Source organism: Corythoichthys intestinalis, chromosome 13 (assembly GCF_030265065.1).
Source record: "Corythoichthys intestinalis isolate RoL2023-P3 chromosome 13, ASM3026506v1, whole genome shotgun sequence".
NCBI lineage: Eukaryota > Metazoa > Chordata > Actinopteri > Syngnathiformes > Syngnathidae > Corythoichthys > Corythoichthys intestinalis.
This window is the reverse complement of record NC_080407.1, coordinates 47,311,845-47,332,267: the sequence shown is the minus strand read 5'-3', so window position 1 is coordinate 47,332,267 and position 20,423 is coordinate 47,311,845. Positions and strand designations below refer to the sequence as shown.

The 20,423-nt window shown below is 40.9% G+C and overlaps 1 protein-coding gene across 1 annotated transcript in view; it reads left to right on the top strand.

Moving 5' to 3' along the window:
• The window catches only part of LOC130927928 (collagen alpha-1(XXV) chain), a 198,349-nt gene that overhangs the window by 145,121 nt on the left and 32,805 nt on the right, over positions 1-20,423 (top strand). The window contains exons 13-18 of the mRNA XM_057854067.1: positions 233-259; positions 620-664; positions 14,419-14,451; positions 14,520-14,555; positions 15,748-15,792; positions 19,315-19,377. Of these exons, the coding sequence (XP_057710050.1) occupies positions 233-259; positions 620-664; positions 14,419-14,451; positions 14,520-14,555; positions 15,748-15,792; positions 19,315-19,377 (249 nt within the window). The remainder of the gene's footprint in view (positions 1-232; positions 260-619; positions 665-14,418; positions 14,452-14,519; positions 14,556-15,747; positions 15,793-19,314; positions 19,378-20,423) is intronic.

The following is a 20,423-nucleotide window of genomic DNA, read 5'->3' as shown; positions in this document are numbered from 1 at the left end:
CATTGCCAGCAATAGACGTCTACAGCCAATAAACTAAATAAAATGGCAGTGAACGAGTTCATTTTGATTTCTTTACTGATGTTATGACTGGCGGAAAATCTGATGTTCCGTCTGGGGATAAACGTTGCCATAACACAAGAGGATTGCCCCTAATCCAACATGAATTCGGCACCCTCGATACAATCTGACCCGGTGCGCCACGGGTAATACCCTCTGCTTTCTTTCCCAACAGGGCGAAATGGGAGAGCAAGGTGAAAAGGTGAGCGGCAGAAACGAAGGCACTTTTTGGCTGGTTTATTGGCAATACAAATGATGACCACAAAGAATCTTGTTGATTTTTCACCTTCGGGGTGCGTTCACCGCAGACTCCACTTTGTCACGGAGGGACCCCCTCACTCGAAAGCAGCCCAGAAATAGTTTAGACTCATTAAAAAAAAAAAAAATGTCTGAACTGACATCACCTGAAGTATTGGAACCATGTGTGAAGCATTTGAGTGACATTGAAGTGGATTTAAGATGTTCATAAAACAAGCCGTGGAGTTTTATTAGCTGTTCTCTATGAATAAAGCAGAACACACTACTCTACTTACAACTTGTCTTTTTGTCCGTTTTCCTGCAGGGCGACATGGGGGAAGAAGGACCAAAAGGCGAAATAGGGGAGAAGGTATTGCCATTCTACTGGCTCTCATTATTATTTATTGATTATGTGATTACTTTTCAGCTTTTAGTTCTGCAGAAATGGTGTTCTGCCAGTCGGTAAACAGTACAACATAGATGTGTTGTATGATTAATATACAGTGGTATGAAAAAGTATCTGAATCTTTTGGAATTTCTCACATTTCTGCATAAAATCAAAATCACACAGATGAAAAAAACAGCTTCTGCTTTACAATGTTGTTTTTTGCAGCCCTTTCAATTTTCGTTTCTTTTGGACGAATATAAGATGGCCCTGATTATAAGACGACCCCCTCTTTTTCAAGACTCAAGTTTGGGAAAAAAAAGACTTTTTCGACACCAAATTAATTTTTATACAGAAAATAATTACAGTACGTCTGAAACAAATGATTATAACAATATAATTGAGAGAAAAAGCATGTTATTTTGCCTCATTCAAATCTTGATATCTGAACATTTAAATATGTAAACTAAAGTGCAATCACATTCGTAAATGAATTTTTGAAATGTAAATAAACCAATCTATTGTGATAAAACAACAAAATTGCAATAACTGCATTAACCGTCAAAGTGAGGTCTAACTGTTACTGTAGTCTTGAAACAAATCTGAATAAGGAAAAACATTACAATAAAATAATGCAAACCGGTTAAACTTGAGAGTGGCTGAGATCTATCATGACAGAACATTACTCCTCAAGTTCAGCATTCGCTTCAATGATATCCGGCGCCATCTAGCGTCGTGAATGGGTATAACGTCTAGACCGCGAATATAAGACGACCCCCACTTTTTCAGTCTTATTTCAATGCAAAAAAACACTTATATTCAGGCCAATACAGTACTTATTAGTTTTAGTGATACTTAGTCATTTCAAAATGTGTCTGTCTTCGTCTAGTTTCTGTTGACAAAATCTCAAGACTAATTTCATCTAATTTTAGTCGACGTTACCTAAAAATTAGGGCTGTCAAAATTATCGCGTTAACGGGCGTTAATTTTTTTGATTAATCACGTTAAAATATTTGACACATTTAACACACATGCCCCGCTCAGATTAAAATGACAGCAAAGTGTCATTTCCACTTGTTACTTGTGTGTTTTGGTGTTTTGCAGCCCTCTGCTAGCGCTTGGGTGTGACTGATTTTATGGGTTTCAGCACCATAATTATTATTGACATCAACAATGGCGAGCTACTAGTTTATTTTTGATTGAAAATTTTACAAACTTTATTAAAACGAGAACATTAAGAGGGGTTTTAATATAAAATTTCTATAACTTGTACTAACGTTTATCTTTTAAGAACTACAAGTCTTTCTTTCCATGGATCGCTTTAACAGAATGTTAATAATGTTAATGCCATCTTGTTGATTTATTGTTATAATAAACAAATTTAGTACTTATGTACAGTATGTTGAATGTATATATCCGTCTTTCCATTCCAACAATAATTTACAGAAAAATATGGCATATTTTATAGATGGTTTGAATTAAGATTAATTACGATTAATTAATTTTTAAGCTGTGATTAACTCGATTAAAAATTTTAATCATTTGACAGCCCCACTTTTAAGCTTTTATTTCTGGAGAAATTGTGTTCTACCAGTCGGTAAACTGTTCAACATAGATACGTTGTATGTCTAATACACAGTGGTATGAAAAAGTATCTGAACCAAGTGGAATTTGTCACATTTTTGTATAAAATGAGCATCAAATTTGATCTGATCTTTTTCAAAATCACACAGATGAAAAAACAGTCCCTGCTTTACAATGTTGTTTTTGGCAGCCCTTTTATTTTTGTTTTGGTCTTAGTCTTTTGGACGATAATACTCATTAGTCTTAGTGATGTTTTAGATATTTTGATTTTTTTTGTTGACGAAAACTCGACTGATTTCCTCTCATTTCAGTCGACGTTAACTAAAAATGTTTTCGTCTGTAAAAATTTTTTTAAAATTACTCTTTACAAAAATAAAGGTTTCCAACTATTTCAAATGAATCGCATAGCGTTGAACGTGAATGCTATGCTAACGCTACGAGTTACATTTAGTGTGTAATGATCACTCAGCATAGACTTTTAAAGGCCCAAGCAACATTGCATATTCTCTCTGGCAAAGATTAGAAAACAAATCTTACTGTGTGTACAAGCCTGGAGACTGGAGAGCAGCAGCAGCACGTCACATGAGTGACACAACCAGACACTGCTACAATGCAGGCTAACTACACATAAAATGTCACACATTGAGAACATGTGACGGACACTATGGCGCATTTTCATCTCGTTGTTGGCTCTTCGGATGAAAACTGGCATTGGTCTCATTATGTTTTAGTCTCCCAAAACACGTTTTTAGCTTGTTATTGTCTCGTCATCGTCATGAAAAAATTGTTTGCTGACGAAATATTTTCGTTATAGTCATCCTTGACGAAAACAACACTGCTGCTTTTGCTAAAACATCCCAAACATTTATAGGTTTTTATATTTCAATGAAGATAGCATTCAAACAATGAAAGAAATGGGAAAATAAGTTGGTGAACCCTTCGCCTAAGGAAACTTAAAGAGCAATTGAAACCAATTTTTACCAAACTATTTAAGTCAGGTGTGTGCCCGATCACTGATGAGTGGTTTAAAGCTGCCCTGCCCACTATAAAACACACACCTGGTCAGAATTGTCTAGAGACCAGCATTGTCTGAGGTGCATCATGGCTCGGACAGCTGTCTGAAGACCTGCGATCAAGGATTGTTGATTTGCATAAAGCTGGGAAAGGATACAAAACCTTCTCTAAAAGTCTGGATGTTCATCACAATTGAGTCAGAGAAGTTATCTGTAAATGGAGAGAGTTTGGCACTGTTGCTTCTCTCCAAAGGAGTGGCCGTCCACCAAAGATGACGCCAAAAGTTCTGCGCAGAATACACAGAGAGGTAAAAAAGAACCCTCGAGTGTCTGCTAAAGGCTTGCAGAACTCACTGGCGCAGTCCAATATTTCTGTGCACACATCAACTATTTGTAAAATTATGGCCAAAAATGGTGTCCGTGGGAGGACTCCACAGAGGAAGCCACTGCTGTCTTAAAAAAAATTCATTGTTGCTCGTTTAATGTTCACAAAAAGGCACTTGGACACCCCACAGACGTTTTAGCAAAATATTTTATGGACTGATGAAACCAAAGTTGGTTTGGAAGTAAAACACAACGTCTTGTGTGGAAGGAAAAATGGAACAGCTCACCGACGTAAATACCTCATCCCCACCGTGAATCATGGTGGAGGGAGCATCATGATTTGGGGCTGTTTTGCTGCCTCAGGGCCTGGACAACTTGCAATCATTAATAGAAGAATGAATTCAAAAGGTGATCAGGAGGTTTTGCAGGAAAACCTGAGGCCGTCTGTCAGACAGTTGAAGCTTAAGAGGACGGATGCTGCAACAAGACAATGATCCAAAACACAGAAGTAAATCAACTTCAGAATGGTTTCAGAAGAACAACATACACGTTCTGGAATGGTCAAGTCAAAGTCCAGACTTGAATCCCATTGAGATGCTGTGGCATGACCTAAAGACAGAGATTCATGCCGGACATCCCAGGAATCTGACTGGACTACAGCAGTTTTGTAGAGAACAATGGGCCAAGATTAGTCCTGATCGATGTGCCAGATTGATCTGCAGCTACAGGAAGCGTCTGGTTGACGTTATTGCTCCCAAAGGCGGGGGGGCACAAAATATTAAATGTGATGGTTCACGTATTTTTCCCTCCTTCTGTCATTGTTTGCGTACTATCCTCATTAAAATATGAAAACATATCAATGTTTGGGTGGTTTTAGTTGAAGCAGTTTTTTCATCTGTGTGATTTTGACAAAGATTAGATCACATTTGATGGTGATTTTATGCAGGAATGTCAGAAATTCCAAAAGGTTCAGATACTTTTTTCATACCACTGCATCTATTTCCACATACTACAGTATGTGTAAAAGCTTGCTCTTGGCCAATTGGGATGGATGCAATCACTTTTCGGCCATTTTGTGTCAGTGCCATTCCATAAATATATAGCATATACTGTATACTATACTGATAGTCAGTGGAGCATGAACTTTGAAAATTGCCATTTTTAACGAGCTAGGTTTTTCATAAACATAAGAGATGCAGTAGGTCATCTGCATGCTTAAAAAGTTTTTTTTTTTTTCTTCAAAGTCAATCCGGAACAATAGACAAGTTAATACATTTTTTTTTAATTGGTTTTCACTTAACACGTTTGCCAAGAACAACAGGAAACGGATGCTGAACATCATGTGTGGAAAATGAGATAGCGGCTAATACCCGAGCGGGATCAGGTCTAGCTAGTGAGCAATTGCGGCGTTCATAGCCTATTACGTGATTATTACATGATGAGAAAAGACATGGGAGTGTAAGGAAACAGTAAATAGGGGCGCAGCAAGGCTAGATACTGGATTCTCGGGGAATATTTTTCGTTGGCAAATCAGGAGCCCGATCCATCAGCGGCTTTATATACGGCTGCGTGTTTTTTTCGGATGAGGGCACACGGTGATGCCAAAGTTAACAATAGGCAGCACGCACTGTGGGGAAAATAGCGGGAACGCTCTGGGAAAGACTGAAACCGCAGAAAATGAAGTCTTGAGGGGACTTTGCACGTTACAAAGGGGGTTTGTTTGGACAGGATTGAATGAGGTTGCGGGTTGGAGTTTGAGGGGAAGCTGAACGACAAGATGATAGATACACCTTGAATTGGACTGGCTCTTTGAGGCCGATGATACAATTCAGCGTGAATGTGTGAAGTGTAAAACAGTTTAACGTCTGAAAATGGATGTGCTTGTTTATATTTTCAGAAGTTGAAATAGTCTAGGCATAAAATCTGATTATGATCGCAGAGCATATTGGAGCTAGCATCAAGGACACATCCTGTTGATTTTGAAGCTTCCAGGGTCACTTCCCGTGGATATCAGGTCACAACCTGTTGATTTTGGGACATCTCGGACTTCCTGTAGATATCGGGTTCACTTCCTGTCTATATTGGGTCACTTCCAGTTGATTTTGAGGCATTCCAGGGTCACTTTCTATAGATATCGGGTCACTCCCTGTTTATTTTGAGGCATCTTTGATTTCCTGTAGCTATCAGGTTCACTTCTTGTTCATGTTGGGTAACTTCCTGTTGTTATTGGGGGATTTCAGGTTTACCTCTGTACATATTGGGTCACTTCCAGTTGTTTTTGAGGCATGTCTGACTTCCTATAGCTGTTGGGTTCACTTCCTGTTCATATTGGGTCACTTCCTGTTGTTATTGGCGGAGTTCAGGTTCACTTTGGTACATATTTGGTACTTCTAGTTGATTTTGAGGCATTCCAGGGTCACTCCCTGTTGATTTTGAGGCATCTGGGACTTCCTGTAGCTATCTGGTTTACTTCCTGTTCATATTGGGGAACTTCCTGTTGTTATTGGGGGATTTCAGTTTCACTTCTGTACATATTGGGTCACTTGCAGTTGATTTTGAGGCATTCCAGGGTCGCTCCGTTTATTTTGAGGCATTTCTGACGTCCTATAGCTATGGGGGGGGTCCACTTCCTGTTCATATATGGTACTTTTCTGTTGTCATTGGGGGATTTTAGGTTCAATTCTCTCCATATTGGGTCACTTCCAGTTAATTTTGAGGCATCTCTGACTTCCTGTAGCTATCAGGCTCACTTCCTGTTCATATTGGGTAACTTCCTGTTGTTATTGGGGGATTTCAGGTTCGATTCTGTACATACTGGGTCACTTCCAGAAGATTTCGAGGCATTCCAGAGTCACTCCCTGATGATTTTGAGGCATCCCTGACTAGCTGTCGGGTTCACTCCCTGTTCATATTGAGTCACTTCCTGTTGTTATTGGGGGAATTTCTGGTTCACTTCTATACATATTGGGTCACTTCCTGTTGATATCGGATCACTTTGGTTGGAAATCATGAGGCGTGAAAGTTTTTGCTCTATTGGAATGAATGGCGAAGCGAGCCACTGGAAATAAATGGGAAATTTTGGCCATTAGAAATGAATGGGTATGTTTTTGGCAAATTTTGGCCGAACCGTACATTTTTAGCAACAACTGTATAGAACCTTTGTGCTCCTCAGCATCTTGTTTTTTTTTTTTTTGGTGTATAAATTATGTGATTTGGACAACAATTGTAAGATATGTAATGTTTTTTAAAAAACATTAACCGTGTGATTTGTGACGAATGATCATCAAACAAAATAGTCCACGCGTCGCTTGAGAATTCCCGTCGTTTTGGTGTATGAACGGCGTTAGCTAAGGTGCAAAGCAACCATTAATAAATTATCTTTTTGATTGAAATTGAGGTGTACTTATGTAGTGATATTGGAAAATCATTAGCATTCGCGCAATCCCCGTTTCTACACCACAGATTCTGCAATTCAGCATCAGCTATTTGCAAGCCCTGACAGCTTGACCGGTTTGTAAAATGTGCAGCGACGTGAAATACTCAACTTGTAAGCAGTTGCTTCATTTCATCCGTTCCAGACATCCCCGCTTAGGCAAATAGCTGGAAAATTGCCCAATTTACCACTGCGCTTTTATCTCGGACTCGCCATCGTCAGCACGGCTAGTAAATCGGAGCCGTTTAATCGCAGGATGTAGCTTCAGTATGCAAATTGGCTCAGTCGGGGACATTTGCCACACACGCAGTCGCGGTTCGAACACTTGTGGCTGGGATTGAAATACTGATTAAATCAGGAAATCCCACACAACGCGTCCCCCATAAATTGTCCAGCGAAGGCTCACGGTGACGAAACGACAGCCATTCATCGGAACAGTGGTGAAGCGCTATCATCCGCTAATTGTTCTCACATGGGCCACTGCGGCATTTAAAAATAAAAGCAGGCAACACCCCGCTGTTTACTCTTCCAGTGACGATAAGACGTTTAATCGTGTGAAATAGATAGTACTTACTGTCTACCATAGTAGTTTAATGAAAACAAGCAGAATATAGGGCAAAAGAGATAAACAACGCCTTCTTATCACGGAAGCCCAGCGCGTGCGTCATACAACTGACTGCGCAAGATTGACGTACCAGCTCTCGCAATCAGTTCTCCCGGACAGTCCAGAACAAATGGCGGGACGCTCTGTCCCAACAAAAGGAACACCAGAGAATGCCCGATATCCAGATTCAGAAATTTATTCGACATTGACACCAGCTCTCATAAGATGAGAACAGATGCAATTAAATTCCGTTCGATGAGTAAGCATCAGGCCACTGCAGACTTTGTTCCGCGCCGCCACTTCTCTCTCCAGAAATTACGGAGCAAGTTACAAGTAGACACAAATATATCATACAACATAGCATGGGTATGACACGACGCACAGGTCACATGCAGGGATTTTTTTGTACGAAAAAAAGAACTGTCATGGCTGGAGGGAGGAGGGGGAAATCAGTGATAGTAAGAAAAAGGCGGTGGCAGACTGAAGGGGGCGGGGGGTGGGTGAGTGAGTGTGTGTGTGCGCAAGTGTATCAGTATTTGTACGTGTCTGTAGACAAAATAAGAGTCGCAGAGCCCTGCGGCCGGCCTTGGGAAGAGATCCAGGGCAAAAGATAGGAACATCTGCGCGGCTCTCCCCAGGAGAAGGGATGGGTGGGGGAAGATAAGGGAGTTCGGGAAGGGAAAGGAAAATTATAATCAAATTAAGCCGAATAAGTAATTTAATATATTCAAATACTGTTGGTCTTCAGTCAAATTTGCGCTCTTCATGGCGTAGGCGAGATCTCAGGTCCCTTAAGTCAGGGGTCCCCAACCTTTTTTGCGCCATGGACAGGTGTGATTTGGGTCTTCTTTTCACGGACCGGTGTTTTGACAAATTTTGCAACCCATCAAAAACTGCAACTATGCGGTTCTGCGCATGCCCATAACATTAAAATGGCCGCGAATGCAGCCATTCCAAAGTAAACACTACAAACTTTCTTTGAAGAAAGGTTTGTTAACTTATGTTTGATCGTGGATGGACAAAAGTTCTTCTCAGACCCATCCTGCCATCACCGTTAATTCCTTCGCCGTGTTGTTAAGCATTAATTAAGAAGCCCACTTCACAAAGATGCGATGTTGGAAATTGTAGCAAGGTTTTCAGTGTTCTCGTAGCGCTGTCAGGATATTCCGGAATGACTTTAATTGTCTCAAATGTACGTTTAAGGTTGCCGTCATTTGCAATCTCTACAAGCTGATCCTCCTGTTGCAGACATGCTCGAATCACTCAGTTTATTCACAAACGAGTCACGAATCCACTCCTTCGCAGTTCGTGGATCATTCAGGTTGTAGGCTCATCTTCTGGCTCGTCAGGTGCCCTTTTTCGCCGTAAAAAATCTCTCCAAAAACGTCTATTTTCCAGTCATTTTCGCTAGTGTGGGGGAACAAATGTGCTGCGCCCGGGGCCTCGTCACACGTTATTATGGAGGACAACCGCACATAGATATATATACAAAACAAGATGGACTGCTTGCAGTCCAATCAATGGATTTCTATGACGACATTCTAATCTATACTGTAGTAATATATCTAGAGTAGACAGGGATATTGATGTGTTAAGCAGGGGCACAGGCCAAAGTTAATTCGGTCAGAATGAGGTCGTTAATAAAATATTATTCCTGTGCGGCCCGGTAGCAAATGCGCCACGGACTGGTATCGGTCCGCAGCACGGCGGATGGGGACCCCTGCCTTAAGACATTGCCAATAGTCACGGTCTGCCTCGACAGTTCAGTCACCTGTCCTGACAGTTCCGTCACCTGGCGCAAGATAGTATCCACTTTTGTCAAGCCCTCCTCGGACCGAACCGTGACTCCACGGAGCCAATTCTTGGTCCGAGCCTCGACGCGGTCTTCCAATGCCTTGAATCGCACCGTTTGATCCATGGTCAATTTGTTGATTTCCTTGAAAGCTGCCAAGTTGGAAACTTTCCGGTTGAGCAGGGCACCTCCTAAGCCAAGCACAAGGAACCCCACAACAGTCACGCCAAACAGCCAAAAATCCTCAATGTCTTCCACGGACAGGACAGTAAGACACGCTTGTTTCCAGTGATCCCATGAATCTCTCACATAACCAGTGGTGAAGGTGCCATCCGGGCAAGAAGGCGCTCCTTGAGCAACATAACTTGTTGAAAAAAATCTTGTCCATTGCGCTGATAGACCAACTAATCAGATCAATTTTTGTATGAGAGACCAGCGTGGTTGATCCACAGAGGAAACACATAAAAAGCAGACAGACTGATTAATGAAGACGAAGATAAAAGCAAGCAGCAGCAGGGAGGAAAAACATGTCTGCCCCCGTCGAAGGAAGGAAGAAGTCAAGGCCAACTGATAAGACTCCAAGAGCCCCTTTAACGCTGAGGTGGTAAAATCCACAACCCTCGTTGCCCTGACAACAGTAACTCCCGAATCGTCCTGTCCAATCCACAAACAGACAATAATCCCAAACACACCCTTCTTCCTGCCCACAGCCCGCCTAGCGAGAGCCTTCAAAAGACAGAATGTTCACCTAAGCGTTGTCGTTTTTTCTCGGGAACCTTTTGTTGACTTGTGATATGGTGACCTTGCCTCCTCGCCCGAGTCTTTATCTGTTTCGCCTTTTTGTTTGATCACTGTCGACCTGAATAAATTGTCAACCTGTTTTCGGAGAGCCTTTTTTAAACCTTTCAAAATGGAGTTAGTACAAAGGGTTAAGACTAAGGTGAATGCGCGGAGTTTAGCCTTCTGGCCAGATTGTCAGGCTCTCGCCCGGCTGGGTCGTTGGAGCTGCGCCAGCGTGGGTCTGCCGGCTCGGCTGGCGCAATTCACGTGGTCTCGCTAGAAGGTCAGATTCCTTCAATCTGGACCAAAATTATTATAGTTCAAGAACATAATTATGACATGACACTGTTATTGGTTTTAATGAATGCTTATGACAGATGTCATTAAGTGTCAAAAATGGTACAAAATGGCATCCGTCATAAGCATTCATTAATGCTCATGGCAGTGTCATGTCATAAGTATGATGGTTTTATGACATTCTTATGGCTCCACTGTCAAAGTGTTACCAAATACCATAACTAGCAATTAATGAGATAACTGGAACAGTAACTGAAGACATAATTAGCACAGAACATGAATTTTGATTGTTATTTACATCTGTAGCGCTGCAATGCATGCTAGGAGCCATGTTGGACAACAACAGATTTGGGAGCAGGTGGCAGCAGAGGTGGCCAAATGAAGTTTTTTGAAGCAATGAAGCTATGTAGCCAATTGGTTCAAAGCGTCAAGGTGGTTCATTTGGTCATATGGGAGTCATATAATGACGCTGTAAAATAAAGTGTTACCGGTTCATATCCTTTGGTGTAAATGTCCCAGAATACAGTGAGGACAGCTGCGGACTATAGTGCGGCTTATCTATGAACAAATGCCATTTTCATGTCAAATTTGGTGGGTGGCGGCTTATAGTCAGGTGCCCCTTATAGTCCGAAAATTATGCTATGCTAGTTTCACGAGTAGACTAAGTAGTAGTAATAGTAGACCAATTGATTTGAAGTTTGTTCATTCCGTACTTCAAACTGATTGGACCACTATGTCTGTCAATGGAAGACACCGAGTTAATTTCGGGGCATTTCCTGTTGAATTTCCGTCACTTCCTGTTGATTTTGGGGCATTTTTGATTTTTTTTTTTTCTTCCAAACCCCCTCAAACGGTATTTAAAAAAATCATAATAAATGATTATCAAAGTACAACAAAAGTACAATTGGCTAACATCAAGCTAGCAAAAGTCTATAAATATATATATAAGTTCTATAAAATGATAAATAACGAATGCATCAACAAAAACATTAGCACAAAAAAAACTTTATTGGTCTTAACAGGGAGCAGCTAGATTCAGCCATGTTAGATGAGTCATATCATATTCACTGTTGCCACTAGAGGGCAGTGTATCCACCCAAATAATAAAATTAAATGCAAACACCTCAAAACAAACCATTACCACGCCACTCTGATTAAACGAATCCTTAAAGCAGCAAAATTTGATTCGAAGCTTTTTTCTAATTGAATTACTTGAGTTAACCGATTGTTGCAGCACTAGAATATATACAAATATGTATATATCGTATACAGTCTCCCAAATCGGAATTCATGCAGCAATTACTTCAGGAAGAGCGAGAGCGGCAGGCAGGACGTCAGCGATGTAGCTGTGCATTAGCGTTAGCGCCTAGCTTAAACTCTGCCTTTACGCAGGAGGCGGGCTTGATCACAGTCATACAAAAATTAAGAAAAGGATAACCCTAAAAATGTTCGGTTTTCTTCCTGTGCGCCAAATAAGCAATACAGTATCGCTGTTTCAATATGTTGCATTACTAGCCACTCTTGCTTATTTACTCCTCCTAATTAGGCTCCTGTGGAAAGTCTTTCAATTGAAATTGTCAAGCAAATGTGGTGAAAGCATCCTTGTTCAGACTTGAGACGCGCCAACGCAATTAAAGCCACCTTGTGCATCATAAAAAGCTTGTGGAGGGATTTGCTCAGCGACGTCTGTGGAGCAAAACCACAAAAAAAACGCCCCCCCACCCACACTCCCCACCAACCGCACATCATTAGACTCATTGGCCCCTTGTTTTGTCTGCAAGGTGGCACATGGGAGAGGTCTGGCTTCTTGATGTCTGGAATTGGCGGTTTGATGTATGGCAAGCAGTTAGTCGAGATACTACTGGAGGATTTTCAATGTACTAGTATGCGCTTTGTCCTCACTAGTAGAATAATTCGGCACAATACTAGATATCAAAAAGTATATGAAAATGAGATGCAATGCCCTCTGGAGTTTAAATGTCGAAGTAAACTCACCTCAGAAACTTTCACTTCGTTTTGCGTTTTGATTTGTGGGCATTTCAGAGTCTTCTGGAGAGACTGCAAGAACGAAAAGTGGTATTTGGTGTGTGGCAAAATTGATTTTGCCATGTGGGGTTTTTTTGAATGTAGTAAAATGGATTTTGGCATGTTGCCTTTTTTTTTTTTTTTTTTTTTTTTTTTTTTAATGGCATTTTTGCAGGTCTTGCACGTCCATGCCATTGACGGCTATGCACGTCCAAATTTTCCATTCCTCTTAAATGCCTGAAAAACATGTGTGGCTGTGATTTTTGACCATACACTTACCTTTACAGCACATTGACATGCAACTGGCACCCAAGTCAGGCTATGCCATTGACGGCTATGCACGTCCAAATTTTCCATTCATTTTGAATGGCAGAAAAACATGTGGTGGTGATTTTTGACCATATAATTTACATTATAGCACATTGACATTCGACTGGCACCCAAATAGGGCTATGCCACATATCAAAATCCATTTTGCCACATACACAAAAAAATGGCAAAATACATTTTGCCACATACCAAAAAAAAATGGCAAAATACATTTTGCCACATAGCAAAAAAATGCAACATGGCAAAATCAATTTTGCCACTTACCAAATACCACTTTTCGTTCTCGGCCCTGTTGTCTGTACGTATTGGGCTACTTACAGTTCATTTTGAGGCATTTGAGGTTCACTTCCTGTACAAATTGGGTCCCTTCCTGTTTATTTTACGGCATTCCAGGGTTGCCCTCTGTTGATTTGTGGGCATATCAGGGTAAATTTCTGTTCATATTGGGTCACTTCCTCTTGATTTGTGGGCATTTCAGGGTCACTTCAGTATGTAATGGATTACTTCAATTTGATTTTGAGGCATTTCATGGTCACTTCAGTACGTAATGGATTACTTCCATTTGAGTTTGAGGCATTTCAGGGTCACTTCGTTTTTTTTTTTTTGTTTTTTTTTTGTTTTTTGTTTTTTTTTAAACTTGTTCTGTTTAGCTGTTTGACGCGCAAAATGGAGGTCTAAGTGTCCGGTTGGTCTGAATAGTTTTATCGTTTCACATTGAGAGTATTACATACTCCCATTTTGATCATTCAACATACCTCGTTTATTATGAAAAGGCAGGGAACTGGAAGGGGTTATGGGGAACTGAAAAAGAGAAAAGAAACACAAGAAAAGCAATACATTGAACGCCCACACTAACTATAAATATGTTGGTGTTATTGTCAGCTAGATGTATTTCCGGTTGACACCATGTGGGGGGGCCTGTTGACCAGGGAAAAAAGGAGGGGTGGAGGAGTCTAAGATAAGTGATTGGGAGGGATTGGGAGGGCTCTGTAATCTAGAAACCAGTAATCGTGTGAATCCCTTGTGAGTGTAAGGCAGTTGGCAACCGACCCTACGCCGCCCCATCGCCAATCCCGGCACCGGGGCCCCCCACCCAAGCACGCCTAATCCCATCCAGCCGCGCGCGAGCCCCAACAAACACGCGACAGCCACGCAGACGAGAAGCCGCGCAGGCGCCAGCCCGGGAGGGGAGGGCGTTCCACTTCTAGTTGATTTCAGGGCACTTGGCTTGGAAATTAATCAGAGTGAATGGAAGTTTTTGTGCTACTGAAATGAATGACAAATAGGGCCATTGAAAATTAATGTGAAATTTTGCCCATTATAAATGAATGGCAAATTTTTGGGCCTAACCGTACGTTCTTAGCGAAAACTGAAAGAACTGAATATTTAGATGTATACATGTGGTTTGGACAAAAATTGTAGAACAAGTAGGGTTTTGACGCTGTCAAAATCATAAAATTGATCTCAGTTGAGTAGTTCAGGAAAAAACAATCGCAAGATGACTGAAGAAACTACCAGTTAAACTGTAGCCTTTCTAACTTTTCTTTGATCTCGCAGGGGGATGCAGGCTCCTCTGCGGCAGGCATCAAGGTAAAACTCTTCAAAAACTCTCTCTGGCAGCACAACATTAACAACCGTTGTAATCGCTTGCGTTCCAGGGGGAACCTGGAGAGCCTGGAAGAAGCGGACACAAGGTAAGGACGGTTTTCTAAAAGCACAAAGCAAATGCATCGTCAGCCCTCTGCTATCGGTCTGGTTTGCGTGTCACCGGATGCCCAACTGTGAGAACTGCGAGCGCCTGTTGCTAGCTCAGGATCGAGTTTTGACGCGAGAATTCCAATCTGGGTTGACCCTCCCTGTTGAAAGTGCATAATGAGGACCATGTCCGCGGGAGGCCCCGCGAGTAGAACTTGATGCTTGACTTTTCGCTTTTGGAGCATCACGGCGCTCTCGCTTTTCATTTTCTTTGGCTAACCTCGTGGATATACCCACAAATCTGTGCTGAAATGTGTTCTTATACAACTGCAGCAGGTTCTTTTAATGTCGCACAATGCCGCACCGCATGAATAACTCTGCTCGGGCAAACACAAGAGCTTTTAGCAAACACTCGCGTCCTCTTAGCACGCTATTTACAGCCACTGCAATTGTGCTGACATACTGACAAATGGTTATCCCGACGTGGCTTTAGATGAAGTTATTGTCCCGCATGAAACGCCGCGGTCGGACGGTCTTGCGTTGTGGAAGACGGGGCGTTTGTTCATTACTTTTATCACGCCAGGGTGTCAATTTACAGCCGTCTCCCCGATTCCCCCGAGTGCCGTTCCGGCTGATCTTTCTCGCACAGAGCTAATCATTCCCTCCCATGTGCCGTAAATACGCCCATTTTAAGGTCGCGATAGATCACCCGCCGTCAGAGATTTTGTTTGTAGAGTCTCTTTGGATTGTCCCGAGTTCTTGAAAAGTCTGCCAACTTTTGACCGCGAGCTACGGCAGCCTCCTAACGACCTCCGAGCCGAGTCAGCCGACAGCCGCTTTTGCGAAAAGTGCTCTTGCCGCTCTGCAGGGTGTGACAGTTGAACTCTTGCCCCGACGAAGATAAAAAGCTTTGAGTGACATAACAAACTAATCTACGACGACGGCATGGTTTGGTATGAAAGTGCATGTGCGCTACCTTCTCCTGGTGACAGCAACCAATGGACGACGAGGAACAGCGGGTCGATAGACAAAGACGTGATCATTCGTTCTACATTTCCTATTGGCAATCAGATATTGAAGATTCAGATTTTCCATTGCCAATTGAAAATGGACAAAACGAATGATCCGTCGATACCCGAAGACCCTGTTAGCTTAGCTTGGCTGTAACATGTCCCAACTCTTCCTGTGTAGGGAGAGCCAGGACTTCCAGGGCTGCCTGGACTTCCAGGGATTAAGGTAAATGTTATACCGTTTATACCCGTCCTGTCATACCTTCTCACTACTCGCTGTCCATCTGCTTCAGCCCATCGGAGCGAAACTCACCCATCCATGTGTCGCAAAGCAAATGTGTTACATTGTGCTTTTTTTTTTCATGTGTGCATACATAATTTATGATCACTTTCTGTCAGAAGCCCAAACTGAGAGCGCCGCACATTGTTATTCAGATGTAGTTCAAGTCTAGGAATGATTTTGCACTAATCTATCAGATCGTTAGTGGTATCACTTGGCGGTAAAAGACGAACTGAAATCAAGCACTGAAATGTTTGTGGGAGGTATTCCAGTTCGATTTACGTCGCGTCGGAAAGTTGGCACCCCATCAGACGCAACTTTATATAAAAATTATGTCAAATGTTTGTGCTAGGTTTGTGCTGTAAAACGTTTCATTTGTGCTGCTATCATGTTTAAGATATTGACGATTCTATTATAGGTCAATCAGAGGTCAACCAGCCTGCCATTTTGATTAAAGATTGACACAATTTTTAGACTTTTTTTGGGGCTACGTTTGTGCTGGTATCATTTTTGAGATATTGACAACAGGTCAATCTAAGGTCAAACAGCTCCCCCTTTTTTTTTTTTTTTTGTAATTAAAAATTGACACCATTTTTAGTTATTTCTTAGCTACATTTGTGCTGTAAAAAGTTTTTTTTCCTGCTAGCGTTTTTTTAAATACTTACAATTCTTTTGTAGGTCAATCTGAGGTCAACCAGCCCGCCATTTTGATTAAAATGGACACCATTTTTTGGGCTACGTTTGTGCTGTAAAAAGTTTCGTTTGTGCAGCGATAATTTTTTAGAATTGACAGTTTTTTAAAGCTCAATCTGAGGTCAACCAGGCCCACATTTTGATTAAAAATGTGTACAATTTTTAGCCATTACAGGGCAATGTTTGTGCAGTAAATAGTTTTGTTTGTGCCGCTATCGTTTTTGAGATATGGACAATTCTGTTATAGTGCTATCTGAGGTCGAACAGCCCCACAATTTTGACTGGAAATGAACACTGTTTTTAGCCATTTTTTGGCTACATTTGTGCTATGAAAAGCATTGTTTTTCCTACTCTCGTTCCTTAGATATTTACAATTAGTTTATCGGTAAATCTGAGGTCAACTAGCTCCCCATTTTGGTTTAAAATTGATGATTTTTTTTGCCATTTTTTGTTAAATTTATGCTTTAAAAATTTCGTTTGTGCTGCTGTCATTTTTTAGATATATATACAATTCTTTTATAGGTCAATCTGAGGTCAACTCGCTCCCCTTTTTGATTAGAAATTGACACAATGTTTAGCCATTTTTTGGCTATGGTTGTGCTATAACAAGTTTTGCTTGCACTGCATTAATTTTTTTTTTAGATATTGACTATTCTATTACTGGTCAATATAAGGTCAAACAGCCCCACATTTTGATTAATAATGGACACCATTTCTAGCCATTTTATGGCCACAGTTGTGCTGTAAAAAGCTTCGTTTGTGTTCCTATCATTTTTGAGATATTTACAATTCTTTGAAAGGTCAATCTGAGGTCAACCAGCTCCCCCCCCCCCCTTTTTTTTTTTTTTTTTTTTTTTTTAAATGTACACCTTTTTTAGCCATTTTTTTGGCTACAGTTGCACTATAGAAAGTTGTGCTGAAATAGTTTTTGAGATATTTACAATTCTTTGAAAGGTCAATCTGAGGTCAACTAGCTCCCCCTTTTTTTTTTTTTTTTTTTTTTTTTTAAATAAAAATGTACACCTTTTTTAGCCATTTTTTGGCTACAGTTTTGCTATAGAAAGTTGTGCTTGTGCTGAAATAGTTTTTGAGATATTTACAATACTTTGAAAGGTCGTCTGAGGTCAACCAGCACCTCCATTTTGATTCGTAATGGACACTCTTTCTAGCCATTTTTTGGCTACGCTTGTGCTGTAAAATGTTTCATTTGTGAAGCTATAGTTTTTTAGATATTTACAATACTTTGTAAGGTCGTCTGAGGTCAACCCGCACCCCCATTTTGATTAATAATTGACACGATTTTTAGCCATTTTTTGGCAATGTTTGTGCCGTAAAAAGTTTTGTTTGTGCTGAAATAGTTTTTGAGATATTGACAATTCTAATATAGGTCAGAGGTCAACCAGGCCCCCATTATGATTAATAATGTACACCATTTTGAGCCATTTTTTGGCTATGTATGTATGGTTTGTGCTGCAATCGTTTTTGAGGTATTGACAATTCTATTATAAATCATTTAGCCCCCCCATTTTGATTAAAAATGGACACCTTTTTTTAGTGCTGTAAAAGTTATTTGTGCTGCTATCATTTTTGAGATATTTACAATTCTTTAAAAGGTCATCTGAGGTCAACCAGCAGCCCCATTTTATTCAAAATTGACACCATTTTTAGCCATTTTTTAGCTACGCTTGTGCTGCCAAAAGTTTTTGAGATATTTACAATTCTCTTATAAGTCAATCTGGGGTCAATCAGCCCCCCATTAAGATTAAAAATGGACACAATTTTTAGCCTTTTTTGGGCTATGTTTGTGCTATAAAGTTTGTGCTGCTACCAGCACCCCCATTGAGTATAAAAACTGACACAATTTTTAGCCATTATTAATCAAAATGGGGGCTGGTTGACCTCAGACGACCTTTCAAAGAATTGTAAATATCTGAAAAACGATAGCACCAAACATTTTATGGCACAAACGACCACGATTGCTGTTCCATTCCGCCTTAGATAGGGTGCTGCGTGATGTCATTACCACAAATCAAAAGCAGAATAGCTACAAAACTGTTGCAGCACAAACAATTGACATCATTTTTGTATAAATTTGCATCTGATGGGAGGCCATCTTCACGGAGGTGTCGCAAACGGTAGCCAATTGGCACCATAGTTCGATATTGAAAGAAGTATTCGTTCTTCTGCGGCTTTATGGCACTTGGAAATTAAATCTCAAAGAGTACATAAGATATCAGTGCGTTATTTGCTAGTACATTTGGTGCTGTATCGGGGGCCCCTTTAGCAACTGATTAAACATGATTTTGCTACTGTGGATGTCACTTTTCGAGAGGTGGTCATGGTACGTAACTCTGCGGCGGTCGGGGTTATTTTTCTACAATGCCCTAACTGCAGAAATGGTGACAGTGCCTTTTTAATAATGCTTGTTCAAGCTTAATCTTCCATTTCTTAAGAGGCCTGAATGCTTGATGAATCTAACAGCATTTCGCTAACGTAGCACTCACCTACTTCTGAGCTTGCATTCTCGCCGTGCTCTGCGAGCCTTCCGTAAGGCTCCCCGTGTGTTTGACGTCCGGTAGCTCGGGCCTGCAGGGCGGGCCCGGATGGTTTAGCGATACGTCGCACCTTATAGTATCGACTCGCTCCTCGTAAGTCAAACACGAGGGTCGGTAAAATCGGTACACTTTGCGCGGCTTTAGATGTGGACATTTGTGTTTGCATCTTGAACTCAAGGGTAGATCGAAATTCATTTGTTTGTTTTGTACTGTTGTTTAGGGAGAACCGGGATTCCTCGGACCTCAGGGAGAACCAGGTCTCCCAGGCCTCCCAGGAACTAAGGTAAGCGCACAGTGTTCAAATTACAGCCCAAAGGTCTTACACGGAATTTTAAGATTTGGCCCAAAAATGATGACTTCTCTCCACATTTATCTGGAGAAACTTCTGGCACATCCATTGATTGATTTGATGAATGCATTTACTCAGGGAGACCAAGGGACTATAATCATGTTGGGACACAGAAATGTAGAGTTATGTGTCATCTGCATAGGTGTGATAGGAGATGTCATACTGTTCCATAATCTGAGCTAGGGGAAGCATATAGATGTTAAATAAGAGTGGTCCAGGAGTTGACCCTTGAGGGACTCCACACGTGAATTTGGTTCGTTCTGACTGATGGTTTCCGATTGACACAAAGAAATCTCATGTCATGTTAATAAGATGTGAACCACTGAAGAACAATGTCAGTAAGCCCAACCAACTGCTCCAATCTGCTGAGTAGTATGCTGTGATCAATGTTGTCAGTAACGCATTAGTTAGTAACGTGTTACTGTAATCTGATTACTTTTTTCAGTAACGAGTAATCTAACGCATTCATTTTTCTACACCAGTAATCTGATTAAAGTTTCCTTAGTGTCTCTGCGTTACTATTTTGTCATTGCCTCAGAAGGTATGTAGAATGAAGAATATTGTAGTATAAAAATCGCAAAAAGGTGTGTCCAATCATGTTTGTGCGAAATATAAACAAGATTGGTAAAATCCTGTACGAGCAATGCACTTGAGTGCATTACTTTTTGAATACCCCTCGTAGATAAGTTTGTGCTGAGAAAAAAAAGTTGTTTAAAAAAAAAAAAAAAAATCAAACATTGTAAGCAGTCATTCACAATGTTACTCATTACTTGAGTATTGTTTTCACCTACTTGTATTTGAGTACATTTTTTGGACGATTTCTTTTACTTGAGTAAAATTATTTTGAAGTAACGCTAAAATTTTTGGCTACTCTAACCACCTCTGCTGGACCTAATGTATTGTTTACCTTTTTCAACCTCTTTACTGGCAGTTAGCAAACCGTCTTAGTGGCACATTACTGCCACCTATTGATATGTGAT